This window comes from Oncorhynchus keta, chromosome 10, assembly GCF_023373465.1.
Source record: "Oncorhynchus keta strain PuntledgeMale-10-30-2019 chromosome 10, Oket_V2, whole genome shotgun sequence".
NCBI classification, from domain to species: domain Eukaryota; kingdom Metazoa; phylum Chordata; class Actinopteri; order Salmoniformes; family Salmonidae; genus Oncorhynchus; species Oncorhynchus keta.
In genome coordinates this window covers 49442239-49456004 of record NC_068430.1, presented here as the reverse complement: position 1 = coordinate 49456004, position 13766 = coordinate 49442239, and the positions used below count along the sequence as shown (strand labels likewise).

The window sequence follows — 13766 nt, the reverse complement described above, 5'->3', positions numbered from 1 at the left end:
TAAAGAAATAAAAACAGTAAAAAGACAGTGAAATTAACAGTAGCGAGGTTACACACCGGTTAGTCGGGCTGATTGAGGTAGTATGTACATATGGTTAAAGTGACTATGCATATGATAAACAGAGATTATCTGCAAATTCCACTATATTGCCTAATCCTTATTGTGGCTAGCCTCAACACATTAACCAGTCCGGTCAAACCTCACTAGCCAAATGAAGCTAGCTGGCTACTTATAACTTTAGCTTTGGGCAACAGGGCTAAGTTGCTGACTAGCTATTTATTTTTTATGAACTGAAGTTCAATAGGTGAACAAGTGGCAACCTAGCTAATACTTACATACTAAATAATTGCTAAGAATAATAAAGATGACTGCAGGTTCTACTGGTCATTGTTTTCAGGCTGGTTGTATTGGTGCTTGCTAGGTCCCAAGCTAAAGATAGCTACCCCAGAAGTTGCGGTTGAACAAATGATGCTTTATTACCAATGCGGTAATATAAACACATCGTTCGTGGCCGGTGTTTGCAGACTTATGTACAGCTTTGACAGTGCTACTTTATATTTTTTGACAAAGACCCAAACGGCGTTCCATAGTATGCATGTCGTGAAGCTAAAAGCAGGGACACTAATTACTGTGTAACTCCAGTAGGGCAACAACTGAAAAATAGCGCACTTGGTAGTGTGGAGCGGTGTTCGACCAGTCGGCAAAATCCTACATCACCCACGAGAGAGAACGGTTGAATGTCAAGGGCAATGAATTCCAATATCTTGGTTAATGGATTTAGACTGAGTTGTCTCGCGGTAAATGTTCTTACTCGATCAAATGACTGCTCGATCCACACAGCAGCTATTGTGGGCAAAGTTAGGAATGCTGTGTTGCACGTGTAGCGCAACACTTTACGAGGAGTCATTACACCATATGGGTATGCACGGTAGCTTTGACGTCGGCGTTAAACTAGACCAACGTCGGCCAAAACACGCGTTGGCATTTTTAGCTAATATCGGACGATACCGATATGTTCACCGACAAATCGTGCATCCCTACTTTATATGGATCATTTATAACACCAGTCACATTTAACAGTTGGACTATTGATTATGGGTTTTTTCTTTAAGACAATTATGGCAAGAGCTATATCCTCTCGACGCTGCTGCCTCAGACATTATTCTCACCACCAATAAATTTGCTTAAATGCACATAGCGACATATTGGGGAAGGGGCCAATTAAATTCAACTGAAGATTATCCACGGTTCTGAAATGGAGACCGCTTTCCAATGCGGGAGAATATATACATTGCTCAAAAAAAATAAAGGGAACACTACAACACAATGTAACTCCAAGTCAATCACACTTCTGTGAAATCAAACTGTCCACTTAGGAAGCAACACTGATTGACAATAAATGTCACATGCCGTTGTGCAAATGGAATAGGCAACAGGTGGAAATAGGCAATTAGCAAGACACCCCCAATAAAGGAGTGGTTCTGCAGGGGGTGACCAAAGACCACTTCTCAGTTCCTATGCTTCCTGGCTGATGTTTGTCACTTTTGATGCTTCGGTACTTTCACTCTAGTGGTAGCATGAGACGGAGTCTACAACCCACACAAGTGGCTCAGGTAGTGCAGCTCATCCAGGATGGCACATCAATGCGAGCTGTGGCAAGAAGGTTTGCTGTGTCTGTCAGTGTAGTGTCCAGAGCATGGAGGCGCTACCAGGAAACAGGCTAGAACATCAGGAGACGTGGAGGAGGCCAACAACCCAGCAGCAGGACCGCTACATCCGCCTTTGTGCAAGGTGGAGCAGGCGGAGCACTGCCAGAGCCCAGCAAAATGACCTCCAGCAGGCCACAAATGTGCATGTATCTGCTCATACGGTCAAAAACAGACTCCATGAGGGTGGTATGAGGTCCCGACGTCCACAGGTGGGGGTTGTGCTTACAGCCCTATCCCGTGCAGGACGTTTGGCATTTGCCAGAGAACACCAAGATTGGCAAATTCGTCACTGGTCCCGTGTGCTCTTCACAGATGAAAGCAGGTTCACACTGAGCACGTGACAGACGTGACAGAGACTGGAGACGCCGTGGAGAACGTTCTGCTGCCTGCAACATGCTCCAGCATGACCGGTTTGGCGGTGGGTCTGTCATGGTGTGGGGTGGCATTTCTTTGGGGGGCCGCACAGCCCTCCATGTGCTCGCCAGAGGTAGCCTGACTGCCATTAGGTACCAAGATGAGATCCTCAGACCCCTTGTGAGACCATATGCTGGTGCGGTTGGCCCTGGGTTCCTCCAAGACAATGCTAGACTTCATGTGGCTGGAGTGTGTCAGCAGTTCCTGCAAGAGGAAGGCATGGACTGGCCCACCCATTCCCCATACCTGAAACCAATTGAGCACATCTGGGACATCATGTCTCGCTCCATCCACCAACGCTGTAACACAGACTGTCCAGGAGTTGGCGGATGCTTTAGTCCAGGTCTGGGAGGAGATCCCTCGGGAGACTCCAAATCCAGACCTTCATGGGTTGATAAATTTGATTTCCATTGATAATTTGTGTGATTTTGTTGTCAGCAAGAAAAAAGTATTTAATAAAAACATTTAATTCATTCAGATCTAGGATGTGTTATTGTAGTGTTCCCTTCATTTTTTTGAGCAGTGTATATATTTTTTAAATTACAAAAATGTTTACAAAATGTCACATGCACCGAATACAAAAGGTGTAGTAGGCCTAAAAGTGAAATGCTTACTTACAAGCCATTAACCAAAAATTAAGTTAAGAAAAATAAGTGTTGAAGTCGGACGTTTACATTCACTTATGGAGTCATTCAAACTCGTTTTTCAACCACTACAAATGTATTGTTAACAAACTATAGTTCGCCAAGTCGGTTAGGACATCTACTTTGTGCGTTTCCAACAATTGTTTACAGACAGATTTCACTTATAATTCACTGTATCACAATTCAAGTGGGTCAGAAGTTTACATACACTAAGTTGACTCTGCCTTTATACAGCCTGGAAAATTACAGAAAATGATGTCATGGCTTTAGAAGCTTCTGATAGGCTAATTGACATAATTTGAGTCAATTGGAGGTGTACCTGTGGATGTATTTCAAGGCCTACCTTCAAACTCAGTGCCTCGTTGCTTGACATCATGGGAAAATCAAAAGAATCGGAATGGCCGATTCATTAGGGCCGATTTCAAGTTTTCGGTGGCAGAACGACAGATTCACCTCTTCAGCTCGGGGGATCTAATCTCGCAAATTTACAGTTAACTAGTCAAACACAATAACGACCTGCCTCTCGTTGCACTCCACAAAGAGACTGCCTATTACACTAATGCAGTAAGCCAAGGTAAGTTGCTAGCTAGCATTAAACTTATATCTGATAAAAAAAACAATCAATCATAATCACTAGTTAACTACACATGGTTGATGATATTACTAGATACTATCTAGCGTGTCCTGCATTGCATATAATCTGACTGAGCATACAAGCGTACAAGTATCTGACTGAGCGGTGGTAGGCAGAAGCAGGCACGTAAACATTCATTCAAACAGAACTTTTGAGTTCTGCAAGCAGCTCTTCGTTGTGCGTCAAACATTGCGCTGTTTATGACTTCAACCCCCGAGATGAGGCTGGTGTAACCGAAGTGAAATGGCTATCTCGTTAGCGCGGGCTAAGTAGAGGGACAGAAGCTATACTGTTACACTGGCAATACTAAAGTGCCTATTGGAACATTGAATAGTCAATGGTTAATGAAATACAAATGGTATAGAGGGAAATAGTCCTATAAGAACTACAAGCTAAAACATCTTACCTGGGAATATGTAAGACTCATGTTAAAAGGAACCACCAGCATTCATAGGTTCTCATGTTCTGAGCAAGGAACTTAAACGTTAGCTTTCTTACATAGCACATATTGCACTTTTACTTTCTTCTCCAACACTTGTTTTTGCATTATTTAAACCAAATTGAATATGTTTCATTATTTACTTGAGGCTAAATTGATTTTATTGATGTATTATATCAAGTTAAAATAAGTGTTCATTCAGTATTGTTGTAATTGTTATTACAAATAAATAAATAAATATATATTTTACTTTTTAATTGACTGATATCGGCTTTTTGGTCCTCCAATAAACCGGTATCGGCGTTGAAAAATCCTAATCGGAGGTGAAAATAGTGCACCCTACCCTAATGAAGTCAAACAATTTAAAGGCAATGCTACCAAATGCTAATTGAGTGCATGTAAACTTCTGACTCACTGGGAATGTGTTTAATAAATACAAGCTGAAATTAATCACTCACTATTATTCTGACATTTCACATACTTAAATAAGTGATGATCCTAACTGACCTAAGACAGGGAATTGTTACTAGGGTTAAATGTCAGGAATTGTGAAAAACTGAGTTGAAATATATTTGTCTGAGGTGTATGTAAATTTCCAACTTCAACTGGCCAAAATGTTGAAGCTGCCTACTTTTTTCTTCAAATATATGACATTTATATCTATGTGAACAATCCTTCCTCAAGTCCCATTCTATGGATTCAATTTCATGACAGTCCAAAAATATTTGCCCTTTGTTGTAATTTTGTGAGGAATTACACATCATTCCTTCGTACCGTGGCCTGAAGTTCATCAGATATAGCCTAGGCCTACAAATGTGTATGTGGAATGTCCAGGGAAGGGCAGTTTGAGGATCAATCAGGAAACTGCTATAAGGCTATTTCTCGCAACCATTGATTTAGTCTATGGTCTCTGTTGGGGCCTTGTAGAAATGCTGTATCCCTTACAATGCCTAACCCCTCCATTGCCTACACTGATTGGGAATAACCTCGGGGCGTGAATGCTTATTGATATCTGGCTCGTCGATATTGGAAATGACGTGAGGCTGCAACACTACTTTTACCAAGGTAGGCACATTCCTTGAGTGTTTCACCCTCCCCCAAAAAAAAAAAAAAATCTGCCATGCGTAAATAATGCAAACATTGTGTACACATTTTTAAAATGTATTAAACCTTTATTTAACTTGGCAAGTCAGTTAACCTCTTGAACCTATAGGGGCGCTGTCATTATTGGATAAAAAGACGTGCCCGTTTTAAGCGCAATATTTTGTCACGAAAAGATGCTCGACTATGCATGGAATTGACAGCCTTGGAAAGACAAAACTCTGACGTCTCCAAAACTGCAAAGATATTATCTGCGAGTGCCCCAAAACTAATGCAACAGGCGAAACCAAGATGATGTTTCATACAGGAAATGCCCCGGATTCTGAAGGCGCTGTGTTCCAATGTCTCCTTATATGGCTGTGAATGAGCCAGGAATGAGCCTGCGCTTTCTGTATATTCCCCGAGGTGTCTGCAGCATTGTGACGTGTTTGTAGGCATATCATTGGAAGATTGACCATAAGAGACTACATTTACCTGGTGTCCCGCCCGGTGTCCTGTGTGCGTAATCAGTAAGTCCATGCGTGTTCCATTTCTTCAGAATTGAAAGTAAACTGCCACGATGGATTTTATCGTCGATAGATATGTGAAAAACACCTTGAGGATTGATTCTAATTGCCATGTTTCTCTCGATATTATGGAGTTAATTTGGGAAAAAGTTTGCGTTTTAATTACTTTTTCCCCCCCTTACCAAAACGCAATGAACAAAACGGAGCGATTAGTCGACAAATAATATTTTTTGTAAAAACGGAACATTTGCTATCTGAGAGTCTCCTCATTGAAAACATCTGAAGTTCTTCAAAGGTAAATGATTTTATTTGAATGCTTTTATGGTTTTGGTGGAAAATGTTGCATGCTGATTGCTAATGCTAAATGCTTGTTTTGCAATGGTTGAGAAGCATATTTAGAAAATCTGAGATGACAGTGTTGTTAACAAAAGGCTAAGCTTGAGAGCAAATAGATTCATTTCATTTAATTTGTGATTTTCATGAATAGTTAACGTTGCGTTATGGTAATGAGCTTGAGGCTGTAGTCACGATACCGGATCCGGGATGGCTCGACGCAAGAATTTAAGAACAAATTCTTATTTTCAATGACGACCAAGGAACAGTGGGTTAACGGCCTTGTTCAGGGGCAGAACGTCACATTTGTACCGTGTCAGCTCGGGGATTCTAACTTGTTTGCTCATGTATTGCATGCTGAAGGTGCTCCTGCTTAAGTCGTGAAGTTGAGATTTCTTTAGTCGTTCAGTCGCAAATTGACTTTCATGTTGCACAAGACACCGGTATGAAATTGTATATGGTTATTTTATTTAAGAATAATGGTGGAATTCTGATAAGTGTCATTTTATAACATGCGCTAATCAAGTGGCTACCTGGACTATTTGGAACCCCCCCCTCCCCTCCTATTTTTACACTACTGCTACTCTGTTTATCTATGCATTACCCCTACCTACATGTACATTTTACACACCAAAAATCAGAAACAACTTTATCCGTTAGTTGCCAGTCTGTCTGTTCTTGCTCTGCGGCAGCAATGCATTAGTGGAACCCCCCACAAAAAAACAAACATAAGTATTGCTGTAGTGCTTGTTCCTTTGGACAGTCGATCCTGTCATCTTGAATTCGACTCTAGAACTTCACTCCTATTCCTGCACAAATCGCACAGGAGTCCTGGTCCCATGTCAACCTCAAGAGTTGAGTACAGTAAATGATGCTGTACTATAGTGTGCCTACTTTACTGGCCTATACTCTACTGAACTCTGCTGCACTGTTCTGGTCCTAGTTTCCCAAAGCCTCTTTAGTGTTAAGATCATTGTTACAACCTTCTCACAATGCATCTTTAGTAGACAAGCCGTTTCCCAGAGCTTTCGTTAATAATGTGGCTCTTAAACACTTCTAGCAGCCAAAGAACATCATATGTTTATTTTACCCTTCCGCGTCACTTAGGGGTCATGGTGGGGGGGCAACCAAGTTAATCCATTCAGTTGTCACATAACGCCACAGACGTCTCAAGTTTTGAATGAACGTGCATGTCGAATGCAGGAATGTCCCCCAGAGCTATTTGCCAGAGAATGTAATGTTCATTTATCTACCAGAAGCTGCTTGCCAATGCCATTTTAGAGAATTTGGCAGTACATCCAACCAGCCCCCACAACCACAGACCATGTGTATGTCAGTTTGGTCATGTCAACGTTATCACAGAGCACCCCATGATGGCGGTGGGGATTGGGTATAGGCAGGCATAAGTTAAAGGCAATGAACAAAAGCATTTATTCGATGGCAATTTGAAGGCACAGAGAAATCGCGACGAGATCCTGAGGCCCATTGTCGTGCCATTCATCCGCTACCATCAATTCATATTTCAGCATGATAATGCACAGCCAAGTCGCAAGAAGATGTACACAATTCCTGGAATCTGAAAATGTCCCAGTTCCTCCATGGCCTGCACACTCACTACACAGGTCACCCATTGAGCATGTTTGGTAGGCTCTGGATTGACATGTAGGACAGAGTGTACTTGCCAATGTCCAGCAACTTCGCATAGCCATTCAAGAGTGGGACAACATTCCACAAGCCAATCAACCCTATGCGAAGGAGATGTGTCGCACTGCATGAGGCAATTGGTGGTCACACCAGACAATGACTGGTTTTCTGATCCACGGCCCTACCATAAGGTAGTCATGTGAAACACTTTCTTATTTTTTTTTTACCAGGTAGGCCAGTTGAGAACAAGTTCTCATTTACAACTACAACCTGGCCAAGATAAAGCAAAGCAGTGTGACAGAGTTACACAAGGGATAAACAAACGTAGTCAATAACAATAGAAAAAAATCTATACAGTGTGTGCAAATGTGGTAAGATTAGGGAGGTAAGGCTATAAATAGGCCATAGTGGCAAAATAATTACAATTTAGCAATTGAACACCGGATTGATAGATGTCCAGAAGATGAATGTGCAAGTATAGATACTGGGATGCAAACGAGCAAAAATAAATAACAATATGGGGATGAGGTCGTTGGGCGGGCTATTTACAAACGGGTTAAGTGGAGGTGCAATGATCGGTAAGCTGCTCTGACAGCTGATGCTTAAAGTTAGTTAGGGAGATATGACTCCAGCTTCAGTGATTGTTTCATTTTGTTCTGGAAGGAAAGGTGGCCAAAGGAGGAGCTGGCTTTGGGGATGACCAGTGAAATATACCAGCTGGAGCGCGTGAATCTGTCTCCTCACCACGCGCTCTCACCACTGGTGTCCCCCAGGGCTCTGTTCTAGGCCCTCTCCTATTCTCGCTATACACCAAGTCACTTGGCTCTGTCATAACCTCACATGGTCTCTCCTATCATTGCTATGCAGACGACACACAATTAATCTTCTCCTTTCCCCCTTCTGATGACCAGGTGGCGAATCGCATCTCTGCATGTCTGGCAGACATATCAGTGTGGATGACGGATCACCACCTCAAGCTGAACCTCGGCAAGACGGAGCTGCTCTTCCTCCCGGGAAGGACTGCCCGTTCCATGATCTCGCCATCACGGTTGACAACTCCATTGTGTCCTCCTCCCAGAGCGCTAAGAACCTTGGCGTGATCCTGGACAACACCCTGTCGTTCTCAACTAACATCAAGGCGGTGGCCCGTTCCTGTAGGTTCATGCTCTACAACATCCGCAGAGTACGACCCTGCCTCACACAGGAAGCGGCGCAGGTCCTAATCCAGGCACTTGTCATCTCCCGTCTGGATTACTGCAACTCGCTGTTGGCTGGGCTCCCTGCCTGTGCCATTAAACCCCTACAACTCATCCAGAACGCCGCAGCCCGTCTGGTGTTCAACCTTCCCAAGTTCTCTCACGTCACCCCGCTCCTCCGCTCTCTCCACTGGCTTCCAGTTGAAGCTCGCATCCGCTACAAGACCATGGTGCTTGCCTACGGAGCTGTGAGGAGAACGGCACCTCAGTACCTCCAGGCTCTGATCAGGCCCTACACCCAAACAAGGGCACTGCGTTCATCCACCTCTGGCCTGCTCGCCTCCCTACCACTGAGGAAGTACAGTTCCCGCTCAGCCCAGTCAAAACTGTTCGCTGCTCTGGCTCCCCAATGGTGGAACACTCTCCCTCACGACGCCAGGACAGCGGAGTCAATCACCACCTTCCGGAGACACCTGAAACCCCACCTCTTTAAGGAATACCTAGGATAGGATAAAGTAATCCTTCTCACCCCCCTTAAAAGATTTAGATGCACTATTGTAAAGTGGCTGTTCCACTGGATGGCATAAGGTGAATGCACCAATTTGTAAGTCGCTCTGGATAAGAGCGTCTGCTAAATGACTTAAATGTAAATGAAGAGGGGGATGACCGCGGCAGCTTTTTTTTTTTACCTTTATTTAACTAGGCAAGTCAGTTAAGAACAAATTCTTATTTTCAATGACGGCCTAGGAACAGTGGGTTAACTGCCTGTTCAGATGGGGAAGCTGTGGGGGAAAAAGGCCTAGGCCCAACCTGAAATAGCATACTCAATTTACCTCTAATTTTTTTTTTAAAGGACATTGGTTGCAATCACAGTATCATGCCCAAGGGTAGATCTATACATTTCATCCAAGGATATAGGCCTAGGTGCTTGTAAGTAAATTAAATATGAATATGAGGGGAATATATGGCCATATGGTGGGGATGCCATGCTGGTAATTTGCTGGGTGCTGCTGCCACATGCAACTCACACCCTGCCAATGTCAGCTGCCAATCAGGATAACAGTCACTGACATTGGGTGACTTCATGGCCTTAATGACCTTAATTTATGACCAAAGAAAGACATTATTTGGGCTCTTTTTTATCTAAGACAGTCTCCCCTTTATACACTACTGCTATTCTTGAGTAGATATTTCAGGAAAAGTTAGGTCTACTGTAACCCCCTCCCCAATAGTATTGTTCAGACAAGAGTGGCCTTATGCATTTTACAATGACCAATTTCCTGCTCACCTGTGCACAATCGAATGGAAACAATTCAGAAGTGAGTGAGTGCTATTGGTGTTCAGTCACACGTGCAAATAATTGCGATAGATTCAACAAATACATGGGGAGATTTATAATTCAGCTTGCTAACGTTCACTAGTTAGTAGAACATCTGACCAGGGGCTACATGTAAAATGGATGGCCCTGTTTGATCTACTCCAGCTTGGGTTAGCTAGCCAGCTAACATCAAAGCAAGTAGAGTTGGTCTACCAGCAAGTTGGCTAACATTAGTTAGCCTGTTGCATTTGTTTTAGCTTGGTAAAATGTGTTTTATATTGGATATTCAATTATCCCATCAATAACTACTGAACCAAGAATGCCATGACTATGAAAACGGTATATTCAGAATCAGGGGTGGATGGAGAACAATCCACGCCTTCTAACGTTCTATTTATTATTGTGTGCCCCCCAACAAAACAAAAAAATTGTACATACTGCAGCTTAAACCAATGCGTGACATGACTATGAAAATTATATATTCTGAACCAGGGGAAGATAGAAGAGGGGGTTCTCCATTCACTCCAAATTCAGAAAATACCATGTTCATAGTCATGTCATGCTGAGTAAATAGCTATTGACGAGTTTAAACCAAATGTCCACCGAAATTCTAATACAAAACCAATTTTACCTCAGTCACACTTTGGGTTGGCAAGATGAATACTGAGAGGCAAGCCGTAAAAACGTGGCAAACTGCAAATAACTTAGCTCGATAGCTACAACTTGAAGTGTCTCACCAGATAACCTTTAAACATCCATTTGAGTTACATCTACTGTACTAAGAATGTTATTTAACCAATGTGAACTTCTCTTACCTTCATGTCGTTCATGATGATCTGGAAGAGCCCTCCCAGAGCGCTGCATTCCTTTTCAATACCCGAATCCATTTTCCAAGTCGAAAAACTACTAACAGTAGTAGCTAGATTTTAAGTTAAAAGTAATGCGTGTATAAAATATATGTTGATGGAAACCCCGACGTGCAAAGTGTAATTGGACCAAAAACAGAGCCCGATCGAGACAAATATATTTCAAAGTAACTACCTAACGTTAGTTATTTAGAGAGTAAAACAAAAATCGGGGGGGGGGACAATACATAGCTAGCTATATGGAATAGTAATACCACATACTGTCTGTTAACTGCCGTTGCAATACTGTTCCAGTCAGACTCAGTGTGGTAGGCTAGCTAGCTAACTAGCCAGCCAACTTGATACACCTCCAAGAAAACATGGCATGGTTGAGTACCGCCCGGTAGCTCGAATGTAAAGTCCGTCGAATTGACCTGATATTACTGTATCCAAACCTATAACTACCACACAGCCAAATAGGCAATGCGGCTGGCTAGCAATACCTTACTAGCGACCTGGTCGCTAACGCGCGGGCAGGTAACTGGCAGATTCTTGATAAATTACTTACTAGTCAGCGAATAATATTTATTTTAAAGTTTCCCATGGTCCGGTGAAAATGACTCCTCTTATTCCTATGCGTTTTTAGCTTGTTTGCACATGTGTGTCATGGCCTTTCACCCAACTAACTATTCGATGAGAATCCACGTAACGTTTTGAGTTTGCTTGCCTTGTGTGTTGCTACCACCGTACGCTCAATATTCCCTCTTCTTCGTCTTCTTCTTCTTCAGTGGGGGTTTGTCCGCGGTTGGCATCGAACGTTATGATGCATTATCGCCACCTACTGTACTGGAGCGTGGGCCAAGAGACGGAGAAACGAAAATCTACCTGCTAGCCACGTTGCTCTTAAAAAAGATAACACAAATTTGAGACTACATCTAAATGACGTTCTACTCTAAATACACTTTAAACTAACTATGCTAGATCTCAGCCTCTCTCTTTCAAGGCTCCCGAGTGGCACAGCGGTCTAAGGCACTGCATCTCAGCGAGTGAGGCGTCACTACAGACACCCTGGTTTGAATCCAGGCTGTATCACAACTAGCTGTGAGTGGGAGTCCCATAGGGCAGTGCACAATTGGCCCAGCGTCGCCTGGGCTTGGCCGGTGTAGGCCGTCATTGTAAATTCTTAACTGACTTGTCTAGTTAAATAAAGGTTCAATTAAATGTTTAAAATGCAACTTTGACACTGCCCATACTGTAGCAATACATGCTCCACTGTCTCTGTTTCCTGCCAATAATCACACTTTCCTGCCGGATGCATTCCTATCACATTTAAGACCTTATTCAATTGGCTGTGTCCCACCGTTAATCTTGTAAAAATGGCCTCCTCTCTTCTGTCCCTTCCTGCTGTCCTCCCCGACTTTTGTCTGTACTTTAAATAACTGCCCTTATTTTCTCTATTTCACTTCTCCTGCCATCTCTGCACCATCACTGTCCATATCAGGCTTTTTGCCTCTGCCTTGCTCATTGACACTACAAAATCAACATCCCCACGGCTAAGTGCTTGTTTAGCCAGTACATCAACTGCCTCGTTCCCCTCCACCCCCACATGGGCTAGTACCCAAGTAAATCTTAACTGTATACCCATATGTGTAATCCTGCCATGGGTTTGTAGCCCATCATAAAGCAGGTTCTGTCTGCTTCAGTTGAAGTCGGAAGTTTACATACACATAGGTTGGAGTCACTAAAACTTGTTTTTCAACCTGTGGATGTATTTCAAGGCCTACCTTCAAACTCAGTCTCTTTGCTTGACATCATGGGAAAAAAAAAATCATTCAAAACTTCAGAAAAAAAATTGTAGACCTCCACAAGTCTGGTTCATTAATGGGAGCAATATCCAAACGCCTGAAGGTACCACGTTCATCTGTACAAACAATAGTACGCAAGTATAAGCACCGTAGGACCACGCAGCCGTCATACCACTCAGGAAGGAGATGCGTTCTGTCTATTAGAGATGAACGTACTTTGGTGCGAAAAGTGCAAATCAATCCCAGAACAACAACAAAGGATCTTGTGAAGATGCTGGAGGAAACAGGTAAACAAAATAAAAGCATCTATATCCACAGTAAAACAAGTCCTATATCGACATAACCTGAAAGGCCACTCAGCGAGGAAGAAGCTACTGCTCCAAAAACTCCATCAAAAAAAGCCAGACTACAGTTTGCAACTGCACATGGGGACAAATATCATACTTTTTGGAGACATGTCCTCTGGTCTGATGAAACAAAAATAGAACTGTTTGTCCATAATGACCAACGTTATGTTAGGAGGGAAAAGGGGAGGCTTGCAAGCCGAAGAACATCATCCCAAATGTGAAGCACAGGGGTGGCAGCATCATATTGTGGGGGTGCTTTGCTGCAGGAGGGACTGTTGCACTTCACAAAATAGATGGTATCATAAGGATGAAAAGTATGTGGATATATTAAAGCAACATCTCAAACATCAGTCAGGAAGTTAAAGCTTGGTCGCAAATGGGTCTTCCAAATGGACATTGACCACAATCATACTTCCAAAGTTGTGGCAAAATGGCTTAAGGACAACAAAGTCAAGGTATTGGAGTGGCCATCATAAAGCCCTGACCTCAATCCCATAGACAATTTGTGGGCAGAACTGAAAAACCATATGCGAGCAAGGAGGCCTACAAACCTGGCTACCTCTACCCCACTTTTGTTGCCAGCGGTTTAGACATTAATGGCTGTGTGTTGAGTTATTTTGAGGGAACAGCGAATTTACACTGTTATACAAGCTGTACACTCACTACTTTACATTGTAGCAAAGTGTAATTCTTCAGTGTTGTCACATGATATACTCGAATATTTACAAAAATGTGAGGGGTGTACTCACTTTTGTGATATACTGTATACTCGAGACACAAACCAACCACATGTAATGACGAGTTTAATGTACAATGGCCTAAGTGCAATCG

General features: G+C 42.8%; 1 protein-coding gene across 1 annotated transcript in view; it reads right to left on the bottom strand.

Moving 5' to 3' along the window:
- Window positions 1–11558, bottom strand: part of LOC118388908 (protein MTSS 2) — a 104828-nt gene extending 93270 nt beyond the window's left edge. Inside the window, exon 1 of the mRNA XM_035778504.2 lies at window positions 10754–11558. Coding sequence (XP_035634397.1) covers window positions 10754–10825 — 72 coding nt within the window. The 5' untranslated portion in view covers window positions 10826–11558. The remainder of the gene's footprint in view (window positions 1–10753) is intronic.
- Window positions 11559–13766: the final 2208 nt, after the last annotated feature.